Source organism: Biomphalaria glabrata, chromosome 9 (genome assembly GCF_947242115.1).
Source record: "Biomphalaria glabrata chromosome 9, xgBioGlab47.1, whole genome shotgun sequence".
NCBI classification, from domain to species: Eukaryota; Metazoa; Mollusca; class Gastropoda; family Planorbidae; genus Biomphalaria; species Biomphalaria glabrata.
The window spans coordinates 37,856,424-37,871,281 of NC_074719.1; the positions used below are offsets into that span (position 1 = coordinate 37,856,424).

At 36.4% G+C, this 14,858-nt stretch overlaps 1 protein-coding gene across 1 annotated transcript in view; it reads left to right on the plus strand.

Moving 5' to 3' along the window:
* LOC106056690 (O-acyltransferase like protein-like) overlaps nucleotides 1-12,205 on the plus strand; it is a 31,947-nt gene extending 19,742 nt beyond the window's left edge. The window contains exons 6-15 of the mRNA XM_056042625.1: nucleotides 896-1,063; nucleotides 2,530-2,626; nucleotides 4,197-4,286; nucleotides 4,434-4,602; nucleotides 5,325-5,404; nucleotides 6,097-6,219; nucleotides 6,947-7,073; nucleotides 8,040-8,229; nucleotides 9,844-9,986; nucleotides 11,381-12,205. Of these exons, the coding sequence (XP_055898600.1) occupies nucleotides 896-1,063; nucleotides 2,530-2,626; nucleotides 4,197-4,286; nucleotides 4,434-4,602; nucleotides 5,325-5,404; nucleotides 6,097-6,219; nucleotides 6,947-7,073; nucleotides 8,040-8,229; nucleotides 9,844-9,986; nucleotides 11,381-11,518 (1,325 nt within the window). The 3' untranslated portion in view covers nucleotides 11,519-12,205. The remainder of the gene's footprint in view (nucleotides 1-895; nucleotides 1,064-2,529; nucleotides 2,627-4,196; nucleotides 4,287-4,433; nucleotides 4,603-5,324; nucleotides 5,405-6,096; nucleotides 6,220-6,946; nucleotides 7,074-8,039; nucleotides 8,230-9,843; nucleotides 9,987-11,380) is intronic.
* Nucleotides 12,206-14,858: the final 2,653 nt, after the last annotated feature.

The following is a 14,858-nucleotide window of genomic DNA, read 5'->3' on the forward strand; positions in this document are numbered from 1 at the left end:
GTACCCATTAGATATGGGTGGATTTGGAAGCGACGTAAAAAGTCTGAAATTCAAAATCCATGTCTTCATCGGAATTCGAAACTCAAGACTCCTGGTTTGATTACCAAGTGGTTGACCTCTCGGGCACAGAATATAAAGTTTAGAATCTGCTTCTCCGCTTGTACTCTCTATAATTAGGTTTTAAGAAGGGCAAGTACCTGTCGTTAAGTACCTGTCGTTAAGTACTACGTTAAGTACCTATCGTTAAGTACTACGTTAAGTACCTGTCGTTAAGTACTACGTTAAGTACCTGTCGTTAAGTACTACGTTAAGTACCTGTCGTTAAGTCATACGTGTTCAAGACCTAACAAAGGGATTAGGGTTTGTATTTTTAAGTTTCAACCTGATAACGTTCAAAGTTTACGCTTTTCTTAATGGTACCTGCCACATTTGGGAATAGTAAAAGTGGTTGGTAGCTGTTCTATGCACATAATATCCTCGTCATCACTTGACCTAAAACCCAGTTGAATTATTTTTACTCTACACACCGTTACATCTACAATGTGGATTCGTCCATAAACATACTCTTTATAGCACATAAAAAATTTATAGTAGATAGCCATTGTCTAATTAATTTAAAAGTGTGTTCCCCCTACAACTAATTAAGAATTTCTATAGTTACACGTTTTCATCGCTTATTGTTCTGTTTTCACAGAGAATAAACAAATTACTCCAGACAATTCAATATAACAATTAATTAACATAGACTTCGTGTTGGAATATGTAGACATTGAAAGCTACCAATTTTATTACGTCACATTCCTTCAAGTACTTTCTCACAAAAAATTCACAACAATTGATGACGTAATATAAACATGAGCACACTTATGATACTTTTTGTTTGTACATATGACAGGACTCTTGGCGCAAACGTTACTAGCCTTCTCAGTGTACACCAACGGTTCTAAAGTTCTGAACACATCACAGCCTCCTGGATCACTGAGTGTCATTCATGGAATCCGCTTTCTGAGTATGTCGTGGGTTATCTTAGGGCACATCTATAACCTGGGAATGGCAAATATTTGTAAGTTCATGTCTTTGTCCAGATTTAGTATTTAAAGTGGCATGTCAATAGTTTTATTCAAATTGGCAGTGTGACATTGAGAATGTGTGGTTAACACCATTTAACTGTCAGATATAAACTCCGATGACAACAGAAATGCACTTTGAATGTTTTAATAAACGTCCCCACCCCACTCATTAAAAAAATATAACTAATAAAGAAACAAAATAGTATAAGCTACACTGCTTCTAGAGCAGCGGTTCTCAACCTTTTAAGCTCGGCGACCCCTTTTAAATATCCCCCGCTCTGCCGCGACCCCCACACACACACACACACCATACATACATAGCAATAGAAGAATAACAAAATATAATCCATATTTTCGATGGTCTTAGGCGACCATTGACAAATCGTCAATCGACAGGTTGAGAACCCCTGTTCTAGAGACTATAATTGAATTTCAATAACAAATCTTTAGAAATTAATTTAATATCAAACTTAAAACATAGGAATGTCCTCCCATGTTGTCTTTCCCTTTAGTTTTTACTGTCTTAAATGAATGTCTCCAATACCTTTGGAAAAGTGCTTGTATAAAGGCTGTATTGCAACCAAACGTGACTTTTAGCGGGCTATTTATAGCACTTTGGACGCTTCCTGTTGTTTCTAGAAATGAAAGTGAACGAAACAGATTGCACTTCTGGCAGTGGAGCACACCAGAATGAACATGATGAGTTAGGGTATAGGTGCAGGCCGAACTCATTCTCAATATACTTGACTGAATCATAATTATAATTATAATAATAATTTAAACAATTAATATAAAAGTTTTTTAAAATCAATTCCTACTTTTACAAAGCTGATGGTGGTCTATCATTTTCATGTCGTCGTTTCCTTCCAACGCTTCATTAGTGCAGGTACTATGTAAAGTAAGCCTTGCACAATTAAATTCCTATATTAACAGTCCTGCTAATCATTTAACAAGGACATGTGGATGGGAACTTGTACATAAGATGGTCATGTTCCTCTAATTATTTACTCTTTACTGATTACTGATTACAAAAAGTCAAGTGTGCGGTAATTCTGAATAAAGCTGTGTTCATTAGAAAAGATAAAATGCCAGATTTTAATTTTTAAATAATTATACTAAGAAAAAAAATATAATGGTCTAACCAGAGTTTGTTTGTTTCTTCAATTAACTGGTCATTTTTTCCCCAAAAATATAAAATGTAAAATTATCTAGGAAAAACTTTAGAGCAGTTTTCAAAATATCCTTCCACCCAGTTTCCACCCCCATGAAGAGAATGCAAGTTAATAGTAGGAATTTTAATAATAAGAAGAAAAAAAAAGAAGAATAATCAGAAAATTTCTTAGTGGACAATGTTTAAGGGACTACAATGAATTCTCTTTCCCTTTAACGAAGCAGTACCACAGAATAAAAATAAATTTACAGTAATACTTTTTTTACGGAATTTATTGTGTGCTTTTAGTAAACTCGATTGAAGAAGCCTACAGCCATGTAAACAGCTGGACCTTTGACATCGTTACAAACGCTTTCTTGGCAGTAGATACTTTCTTTACTCTCAGGTAAATAGTAAAAGGACCTTTCTTGAAATAGCTTGAAGACTGTATATATGTCTACTGTAAAGTATCTTTGTAACGTTATGTACTGTGATATAATGTAATTAAATGTTGTGTGCTGTAATAATTTGTAATAGATTCTATATTTCCATTTATATATGCGTGTAACTATATTAACCTAATATTTATATCAGTGGTTCCCAAAGTGATCTATATATAGACCCTCAGCGGTCTACATTGACTTCCAAGGGGTCTACGAGGGTAAAATAATGAATTGGCGGTCTATGAGATGTAAATGGGGGTCTATGATAGCGGTTCTCATTTAAGCAGGTCGAGAAAATACATTTTATTTCCCATTAACAAAATTAAACTATTATAAAACTATTATTCAAATGATTTTTTTTGGTTAAATTTTGAAATGTTAACATTTGTTTCTAAATATCTTAATTTTGTCTGGGGTGAGCGAAAGGTGTAAAAAGTTACTTTACTTTTGAATTGTGTCTAAATGAAACGAATGTAAACAACATCGCATCTAAAAAGAGATGTAGACATTCTCGTGTTGATTATTTAAAATTGACTCCATTCCTTCTTTTATCGCCCATGTGCCACTTATGCCAAAAACGTTTTAAGTAATGACGCCATGAAACCAACCTAAATGGAGGATCATTTGAGACAATGACACCCAGATAGGCAGAAATACTTTCGAGCACTCTAAAGATAGAGTTTAGAATAGATTCACAGTTGACCAAATATTTCGCTTAAACATAAAGAGAACATGATTAGGAGTGTTTTACAAATATCTTTACTTATAAAAAAAAATTTAGAAAACCTCACACTATAGGCAAACAATTGTACTAACCATTGACGAATTCTAAATACTGCTTTACATAAACCTTCATTTGATATCATAAAAAGAATGCATACAACGAATAACACTGTTTTCAAATGCTCATCACTCCTAAATCTACAAACGACATATTTCTCTATAAATATGAAGGAGTTAACATTGCCTCGTAAAAAAAAAAAAATTCCCCCTTCAAATCGTATGGTCTATTGGGCTGATGATGTAAAGGTCATCTTTTTTTTTTTTTGTGGCCTATAGTTAACGAGGTTGTCATTTTGCCAGCACAACGGCCTACCACCTTTACTTTTCCCCAAGTTATGTCAGATACCCATTAGAGCTGGGCGCCCAGAGATCCCGAAATTAAAAATCCCAGTCTTCGCAGGATTCAAACCCGGGATCCCCGGTTTGGAAGCCAAGCGCTTTGCCGCTCAGCCATCGCGCCTTCCACCTTGCCTAGTAATGAAGCATAAATATTGTAATATGTTTGTTATATTATGAATCAAGAAATTTATAAAGAATTGCTCGTTGAAGGCAGGCGCAGAAGATGAAAGGAATTTAATTTCTCTTAATAAAGAACGACTTTTTAGCATTTTGTTTGAAAAAAGTCGAATAGTTGTATGAGGCCTGATGTTCATTTCTTGCTAAAAAAAAAATCGATCGGTGGACTTCTTATGGAGTATCGTACACAAACTCACTATGTCATGGTTTTATTTATTATTTTCTGGTTTGCAGTGGCCTGCTGGTAGCCTACGTGACGACAAATCTGATTCAGCAAGGCTGCAAAATGAACTGGAAATTATTTTATTTTCATCGTTTTTGGAGGTACGATCAACACTTTGTAACCATGTTTTGAAAATTTAGATAATTACACTAGTCTGTACTGATATCGCGGTCGCAATTGTTAGACAAATGACAATATTTATCGGTTGCTTCCCTTAGATAAGCTTTTTTTTAATTTAATCTTTTCAGGTTAACTCCACCTTACATGATAACCCTGCTATTCGTTCTAGGGCTGCAGAGATTTATGGGGTCCGGCGCCTTGTGGCCAACACTTGTGCCGGAAGATAAGAGTCAGTGCGAAGCGAACTGGTGGACCAACTTGTTATATATCAACAATTTCGTCGGGGCAGACAAACCGGTAAATGCGTAAAGGTGGACAAATTTGGGTGTATATATAGAGATTTGTAGGTTGCTCCTGTCAATCAAAGATTTGTAGTCGGCCCTGTTAATTAGAGATGTATAGTGACTCCTGTCAATTAACGATTTGTTGTCCCGCCCTGTTAATTAGAGATATATTGTTGCTCCTGTTAATTTGAGATTTATAGTTGCTAATCTATAGTCGACCCTATTGATTAGAGATTTGTAGTGACTCCTGAAAATTTGAAATTCGTAGTCGGTTCTGTAGAAATTCTTAGTCGGTTCTGTTAATTAAGGAATATAGTGACTCCTGGTAATTAGAGATATTTAATTGTCCATGTTAATTAGAGATTTTTGATCAGTGCTCTCAATTAGTCGGCCCTGGTAATTAGAAATTTATAGTTGGCGCTGTCAATTAGACATTTGTAGTCGGCCTTGGTAATTAGAGATTTGTAGTCCGCCCTGTTTCTTAGAGATTAGAATTTGCTCCTGTTAATTAGAGATGTGTTGTTGCTATTGTTATTCAGTAGATTTACACTCGACCCCACTGACTAGAATACTAGATAGATGTAATCATGCTGTCAATTAGAGATTTAAATTAAGCTCTTGATCAAATGAAGTAAAAGAAATAAAGTTTACAATAATTTAAATTATTTTATTTTTTTCTTATTTGCTTGCTATTCGATTGATTTTATTTTGAAGATGTTTTTTTCTTTTCTTTAGTGTTTTAGCCACTCCTGGTATCTAGCCAACGATATACAGTTCTATATTCTGTCTCCTTTGATGCTCATCCCTTTTTTCTAGTAGGTATACACTATGTTTAGAAGGCGCGGTGGCTGACAGGTAAGGCGATTGGGTCACGGGTTCGAACCTGTTGAGGACTGGGATTTTTAATTTTGAGATCTTTAGGGCGCCTCTGAGTCTACCCAGCTCTAATGGGTTTAGTTGGGGTAATGTCTAGGCAGTTGGTCATTGTGCTGGCCATATGCTCGTTAATCGTAGGCCACAGAAATAGATGATCTTTATCTGACCTTTAGATCGCTTGGCCTGAAAGGGGAACTTTATGTATTATGTCTAAACACAAACTAGCCTTATGCTATGAAAAGTTTCAAAAACTGTAACATGGTCATGTTCAATGCTTTTCTCATTTAATACCATTGACACCCTTAAAAGAGGGACTGGCGAGTTTATTTCAATGAAAAAATGATTCTTTAACATTTTATTATTTTAGAAAATCAAAACAAGACCATGGCTTAAATATTCCTTTACCATTGGCGAAATCTGAAAAGGGGGGAGGGTAACCTCTGAGTTTGTGTGATAACACAAATCTCTTTGAAATCTTTTGTTGTTGTTTTTTATCTTATCTTATCTTATAAAATACTAATTATTTATTTAGATAAAAAAGTCACTAGTTTATGTGTTTAAGTGGATAAGTAAATCTAGTACCATGGGGATTTAATTGTTGCTTTTAAAATATATTTTGTGTCTATTCTAGTAACGTCTGTACTGGTTTAGTCAGCTGTGCAATGTTCTTATCGTCGCATTGGATTCTGACAGGAATATTGTCCATGGATAATAACTGGAGCCCTACCTTCATAAGACTGGATGTTAAGTCCGCGTAAGTGTTGAATACCTGGAGTGTATGCCGGACTTCAAGTTTGTTTTTTTTTAACTAAATTTATAATGTTGATTAAAATAGCAAACTTCGGTTAATACCCTCAGACTCGGCAAAGAGTACCTTGGGATTAAGAAAAATGTTCTGTTATAGACATGATTAGTGAAATTTCAGCTATTCAACTGATAATCTTTTGGCTATGGATGATAGTAGGAACCATGTTTCAATTTTACATTTTCTAGCAGTGGCGTAGCCAGGGGTGAGAGTTTTAAAATCCCCCCGGGTCCCTACTTGAGGGGGCCCCAAATGAGTTTCTTACATTAAATATTAAATATTACGCAAAATGTATAGGTCGAGCTCCCCGGGCCCCCAAATGATGGGAAAATCCTAGCTACGCCCCTGTTTTCTAGCTAGTTTAAGAAAGTTTGCCAAAAATCGTGTATTAATAAAACTTTTTTACCCTCCCCCCTCCAGAAAACTCCTGGTTTAGCGAATGTATAAATCTACTTCACTTTATAATACATCTTGTATACAACTTATAGAGAGATTAGTTTGCTCTCTATAACTATTGAATGTTAGATTTTCTTTGAAAGTAACATTGTTTAACCTCCCCCCCCCTCATTTTTCAGGGGCGGATGGAGCGGGGGGGGGGAGAAGGATTGAAATCTATAGAAAGTATAGGAGATGATGAAGTATGAGATATATCCTACTCTGTTTACATTCTGGACAGCGATGACGTGAAAGGACAGTTTGGCCAGTATTACATAAGACCTTACTGTCGTATAGGACCTTACATCATTGGCATTATGGCGGGCTATCTTCTGTCCGTGCGTAAGGGAAACGTGCAGATGAACAAGGTAAATAACTGCTAGATCTACTGCGTGGCATAATAAACATTTTTGTTGTTGTTTTTTTAGACTAGATCAGTGGTTCCAAAACTTTTTTGTCTTGTAGACCCCTTGCCAATGTTTTCTGGTTCTCAGTAGACCACCTGTTTAAAATATATTGCATTTTTTGCAAATTCATCAACTCCAATGTTTTGAAAAGTAATTTGTAACTGCAGTGAGTCAAAGAGTGAAAAAGTAATTTAAAGCTACATTGTAAGTTAGAGAGATCTATTTTTTAATTGATAAGATTCAAATTTAAACCAATAATTAATATGTATTACTGAAATCACCAACGCCTTGAAAATGGGAATATAAAATATAAGTCACAAACTTATTAAATAAAATCAATTATCATAGACCCCCATGGACATCTGATAGACCCCTAATTTATTTTTTCACTTTCGTAGACCCCTTGGAAGTCTTCGTAGACCCCTGGGGGTCTATATAGACCACTTTGGGAAACACTGGACTAGATTGTTAAGCTAACTCCTGCAAATGAATTTACTCAATGTATTTAACAGGCATTAGTTTAGTGCAAAATCATCAAATACATAGTCCACTTTTAAAGCTTACTTTGACCTTTTCCTTTGTCTGTCCTAAGTCTTTCTTACGTCCTCCTTTTTGTCCTTCAATATGCATTCATGTGTCCTTTAACCCCTAGATTTGTAGAATGAATACCCCCCCCCCCAGGTAAAATCTAGATTGATATGTAGATCTCCTCCATTTGTTAAAATGGCACGCTATTCGGCCCGCTACATCATGGTAGGCACTCCCATCATTTGTTATGATGCTGCCAAGGTATGTGAACTTGTCCAACTTTTCAAGCTTTGACTCGCTCAATGCGCCGAACGGCGCGGGAGGACCTAAGTCTAAGTAAGTCTTGATTTAGGAAAAAAATGGTATTAATGAACCCATTATTACTTGGTTTTTATATAGATCACTGTAATCAGCGGCTGGGTGTTCAGTGCGGCCATTTCTTTGTCCATTGTTTACGGTATCCATGGCGACATCACCGCTGAGAATAAAAGCAGCGTAGGCGTCGCCGCCTTGTACAACGCAGTGGCGAGGTCCGTGTGGGGAGCTTGTGTGTCCTGGGTTATCATCGCTTGCTCCTCAGGTTACGGAGGTAAGTGCAATGTTTTACTTAAGTACAGTTACGGTTCGGTTTAGGGCAGGGTGTTAAGTCAAATATCTGGCACGTCTTTCTTTTTTTGCCCCTGTTATTTAAACACTTAGTAAATAATTACAGTGTCGGTCCTAGCAGGGGTTGTACTTGGATTGTACTAAATTCGTCAGATGTTTGTACGACAAATGTTAAAGTACGGAAATATTCTCTTATAAATGGACCTCATTCACCAATCGTAAACAAACAACATTTAGTCACGAGATCTTATTGATAAAACAACGAAACAAAATGTCACGTGACAACCATCATGAATTAAACATGAGATCGTAAATTATATAGAAGATATAGAGCACCACGTGCTAAATCTTGTTTGTTTACGATTGGTGAATGAGGTCCATTACAAAAAATAAAGATAATTAAGAGCTGCACGTATGCATGTGTCAATCTTGTAGTGCATGTCAATAAAAGACTTCTTCTTCTTCTTAAACTGTCAGGTAGAGTTGAGCCTTCGGCTCTTGGAACTCTGGGCCAGCAAAAGTGAACAAAAACTCCCTCACCGGCCTGAATGAAAAAAGTGCACACTGTTTTGTCTGGCGGGTGGGTCAGACTCGCCGCAAGAGGCCGCGTATAGATCTACTAAGACCCCCGCCATTTTTCTTTTCTATACCAGGATAAACCGTGCGGGACACGCCATTTATTATGTAACGGCCTCTTGAGGAACAGCGCCTGGATTGTGACAAGGTTGTGGGAGCTTTTTTACAGCTTCGCGCAGTGACATAAGGATGCTCTCCTTAGGCACCCCTCACGGGAGTCTTGTTTCGCTACCCTTTAGCCTAATCGTTTCCTCCTAAGATCGTTTCCACCCGGGCGCCACTATGAGGCAGGGAAACATGCCCGGGCAGTAAGAGACTTAAACTCTGCTATTTCATTAGTTTTCACAATGACAAGACGCCTATTAGAAGCTATCTCGACATGACCAACGCATCATTTTTCGACTAAGAAATGGACACAACAGATTGAGACAACATATGTTCCGGAAGCTTGAAGTCGGGACGAGCAAAACCTGCCCTTATTACACGAAAGGGCAAATGCGTGGTCCTTGGCACTTTCTCCCCGCCCCCGTTCCCAAAATCCAAGCCGACCTAGTGGATTAGCTAACAGTAAAACTATTTGAAAAATAAATAAATCTTAAAACAACATTGTTCAGTTGAAAGTCACTGTTGCTCAACTTGTTTTCGACACTAGGGCAATATACTTCCAAGCAAGCGTGACGAAGGCGACAAATCGTTTAGCCGTTTAGTTAAACAGAACTGAAACTCTTCGGCTTTCAACACTGGGCAATTTGTTTACCGTGCCCTGAAACCATTAGCGAAGAATGCAGTTTTAATGTTTACTCGGAAGTGGATGTTGGTCTCCCACATTTTCCAGCATGGCAACGGATTTCAAGCTTAAGCTGGTTTTGATCTCTTGTAGTAATCCTTAATCTCAACATGTTTTGACCCTAGGTATTTTATTGCTGCGTAGTATGTCACTCAATGTAGTGTATTCCGATGACTTGATTATAATTGTAAACATAGATTAACCCTTTAACCCAGTCTATTGTTTTCTGTGCAGGTCCAGTCACTGCGTTGTTGTCATGGAAACCTTTTGTTGTGCTCAGTCGTCTGACGTTTATGGCCTACCTGGTTCACCCGTCTGTTATAATGATTTACTTACACAATCAGGAAGCACTGTACGCCTCGAACGACGTACATAATGTAAGTAAACTATAGCGAACAGAATGTAAATAACCTAATAGATATAGATATAGAATGTAAGTAAACTATAGCGAACATAATGGGAGCAGGCTATACAGAACGTGCTGTTCCACGGTTAACGAGGGTGTCATGTGGCCAGCACAACGGCCAACCGCCTTTACTTTCCCCCAACTAATGTCAGGTAGCCATTAAAGTTGGGTGGACTCAGAAGCTCCCAAAGATCCCGAAATTAAAAGTCCCAGGATTCGAACCAGGGACCCCGGTTCGGAAGCAAAACGCTTTACCGATGTGCCACCTCACAATAAAGTAGTTCTGAAGTGCGCCTCAAGTTTTCTTTCTTGTCTAAACATCGTGTTTTAAGGTGTATGTACTAGTTTGCATTGGGCGTGTTTTGTTGTCAAGACTATTGTGTGTTTTCATTTGTCTGTCCTGTTGTGTGTTTTACGTTACGCATTAGTTCTAGGCTTCTTGCAGTTTTCTTTAGCGGAGAAGGCGTTCTGTCTGTAGTTTTTTTCGACCTAGCAGTTTTCAGTTTCCTCGTTTTAACGGTACGTAAGTACATAGATGTATCAATCCATTTTTGATATTTCGGTTTGCGAGTCATTCACGAAGGTTTTAGATTTAGCAGCATCGCTAGATCCAAGTTTATTCTTTGTTTCAGGGTGTTAGGCTTGGGGCTACGATGTAGTGTCTGGTTTTGAACGCGCTGTTGGAGCCGTGACTGACCCAGGTCATGAACAGGTCGAGCCTTGATTTATTAGTTGAAGTTATTGGACCGAAATTTGAGTGCGCGTGCGTAGGGAGGGGGTGTTACTTCGTAAAATAACCAATGCATTGGCTTATCATTCACGATATTAGTATATACTCTGAATATTAACTATTTGTATTTAGTATTTAATATTGTTATTTGTCCAACGATCGTTGACCACCTATTGACAGTTCGGTTATTGTGCAACTTGGTTTGCTGTTGTTCTTTAATTAAAACATTAGCCTGTTGAGTTGGGGAACCCGATTCATCATATTGTAATAACTTAAGTGAGGAAACTCAACGAGACATAGATGTTTATTTACAGGACATCACAGGTACACAAAACAACATCTTCTCGTAGCACAGTCTCTCCATATTGGCTCTCTCCTTGGGCGGAAATCGTTCTCTTTCTAATGTTGACATCCTTTTAGGTCTAGTCTATCACAGTGCGCAGCTTCTAGCACTAGCCTGGATGGCGGTGCGCATTGCAGTTATAACAATATCATCCCCTAACTAAACCCGTAAAACCAATCTTGAAAGAACTAATATAGAAATTTCATGATTAATATTTATACAGTGTTCACAATATTTTTGTTTAAGTTGTCATGGTGAAATGATTATTATTTCCTTGATTTTGTTCCTTCAGACCATAACGTACCTGGGCCTCATGGTGATCATCTACATGGTGTCTTTTCTGCTCATGCTGGCTCTAGAGTCGCCAGTGATTGCGTTGGACAAAGTTTGGCTCAGAAATAGTCGAAAGGTTGCAAGGGATGTGCGATGAAATAAGTTAGAATTGGATGTCATCACGTGACTGGGGCCGTCACTGGGGTCAACATGTCAACGGTCATGGACACATTAAACGTTTTCATTCAAGAAGAAAATTCCTTATATAAACTTTTCTAATGCATGCTTTCTTGTTTTAGCCTATACCCCCCTTTTTTTGTGAGTGTGGGTGAATGTGGGTGAGTAACAGAAGATCGATGAAGCACCAGTGCTACTTCTCTCGTACAGGTTATAGTCAAAATTGTGGTTTGAAAATATTTCGTAATTTTTAACAAGATTGTATCTTTCTCCTTTGATCTATGCAGATTTGCAAGAATTGAAATCCACTGACATTGTCTTTTAGAATGATGTGATCATTTTTGTTAAAATCTGTTCAACCCTTACTGTTTATTATATATTTGATATTAGTTTTTGTTTAGAAACAAGAAACACATTTAAAAAAAAAATAATTTTAAAGACAATATCTCTATTATTAAACTTCAAATATAATAAAATAATAATAATAAACAAAAATGTTTGGTAAATTCTGGTATCGAGCCCGTGACAGCGTGAGCTGCAAAAAAAAAATATGCCTGATTCGTCCTGCATATCTGTGCGCTGATTTATTGGTATGTTCATTATATGGACATCTAGATCTAACACTAGATCTAAAGTTCTGATCTGCTACTTTTAAGATCTAGTCTAGATCTACTTCTAGGTCTAGAATGTAGATGTATTAGATTTACGTAAAAAAAACAAAACAAAAAAAAAAAAAACAATGCTAATAAACTTCAATAAAATTGAAGCAACTTTAAATTTACTCAGTTACGGCATAATTACTGACTACGCCATGTTGGCTCTAGACCTAGATATAGTCTTCGACGACGACCTATAAAGGGGACTAATTCAGCTTATACGATCACATCATCAGTAAAGTACAATTTCTTTCCCTTATTGGATAACAAACAAGATTTAATTATCTAATTTGTTACCTTTTTTTTTATTGATTCTTGTGTTGTCAGGTAAAAGAAATAATTGTGCCAAATTTCAGCTTGACCCGAGATGGGGTGTAGGAGAAATAACGTGTACAAACTTTTACCAGACAGACAGAGTGAGTTGATATAAACTTTGTAACAAGCAAAATATATAAAAAACATAAAAAATACTTTTAAAAAAAGACAAAGCTTATATTAAGCGTACTTGTATCAATTAGTTTGGATCAGTCATGTAAATAAATCTGTAATAAGTCTAGACTAACAGTTTAAAAAAAGCGTTTATAAAAATAAATTTAAAAAACAAAAAGAGAACGACCTGAATTCGAACTTGTGGGCTAAATCTTTCTCATGCTTCTCAAACCAACACGGTAACCACTCTACTAGCGTAGAATCTATGAACATGGAAGATTGTAGAGTTATCTAGTGTTTCTATTTCATGTTTGTGTTCACTAAGCTTGAGACGGAAGCATAATATAAAGGGGATTAATTCAGCTTATATGACCACTTCAGTCAAGTACTATTTCATTCCCTTGTTAGAAATACTAAACAAAGTAAAATATCACCATTAACTAATTTGTTATTTTTTAAAATTGATTCTTGTGTTGCCAGGTAAAAGAAATAATTGTGCGAAATTTCAGCTTGGTCAGTGACTAGGTGTCGGAGAAATAACGTGTACAAACTTTTAACAAGACAGACACACAGAGTACATAAAAGCTTTGTAAAAAAAAATAGTGTTAAAAAACAACTTCACTTTTAGAGTAATATATTGCTATACTGTAAGATATATGTCCCATTTTATATTCATTATAATTAATTAATTACTTTTACTTAATTAAAATATTATATATATTTTTTTAAATTGATTCTTGTTTTGTTAGAAAGAATGAAAAATGGTCCAACGTTTCAAATTTATTCTAGAAAGTGTGTAGGGGGGGGGGGGAAATAACTTATTTAAAATTTTCACTAATATGTGCACCTTGAGAATAAAATTAAAAAATAAAAAAAAAAAACTCATAAGATATTGTTTATATATAATTGGTTATAATCTGTCTGTCTTATTAGTAGCAATATTCAACACATTAATTTGTGAAATTTTGAATTACATTCTAAAACGTACTTACATTGATTTGATGTAAACCTCTGAAAAGATTTTTCTCCATATTTATATGTGCTTGCATTGGTTGAAGACATTACAATAATCATCGGCACACAAACTGTTACATTTCTAGGAAAATGGTTAGAGCCATTTGTGAGATCATTTGTCCGCTACCCTCCATGAAGGAGTGAATTGAATAGTATTGTAAAAAGGAAATTGACTTCACTTGAAAGGTTCGTATTACTGTGTATACAATTACTTCAATATTATGTTTACATTCCAGCCAACTACCCGTGGCCACATCGTTTATAGTTGTGTCTGACGAATGTTTGAGTAACTGTCCTTTATCAGCGACCATGGTTGGATTATTTGTAGTGTACTCCAAATTGTGCATTGGAAAACAAAACATCTTTAAAATTGGTTTTTAATAAATTCGATGACAAAATATTTTGTAAAGTTCCCCTTTCAGACTTTGTGGTCTATTAGGCAGATGTGTAGATTATTTGTAGAAAACATTATATAAACAAGAAAAAGGTTTTTAAAAAACTATTAAAAAAACAAGGTTACAAAGACAGTTTGTGTGGAAACACAAACCTAAAATCCAAGCAGGTAATAAGGCAGGTTTCATTATTGTTGTAACTCCAGTGGCGGACTGAATGTGGGTTAATGTGTGTGCGGCCTACTGATACATACGACTCAGGCCAATCACACAGGTGAAAGGGTAAACGGCTGTCGAGAGACAAGGAACAGTACTGCTAGTTCACGCAAATATGACCAGTATTATGGTCATGTGACCGAAAGCCATCACGGTCGAGAGACAGTGTGTAAGAAAGGACAGTTGAGTCCAGAACAGCAAAGCAGTAAGGACTGTGTGGTACCTTTGAGTCCTCGAGAATGTAGCTGTACGAGCTAGAGAGACTAGTAATGTTTAGTTAGGCAGTTCTGTTAAGTACAAGAAAGCATTTGAATTTGATGTAGCCAATTGTGTTGAATTGGCTGTCGATGTATTTGTAATTAAACCGCAACATTGTTTATTGAAGATCTTGTTGTCAAGTTCTTATGTTAGATGTGCTGTATTGCGTTGGGCAGTGTTTACAGAAGGCCTGATAGAGAAGATAGTAACAATATTTTCTGAAAGATCATCAAAATGAAATTCTATCAAAGGCAAATGACAGAGAAGAATGGAGAAAGAAGGTTGATAGATCTTGTGTGGTGCCCTAACCCTAACCCTGCGGTCCAGCAGACCAAAGGATAGGTGAAAGTGAATG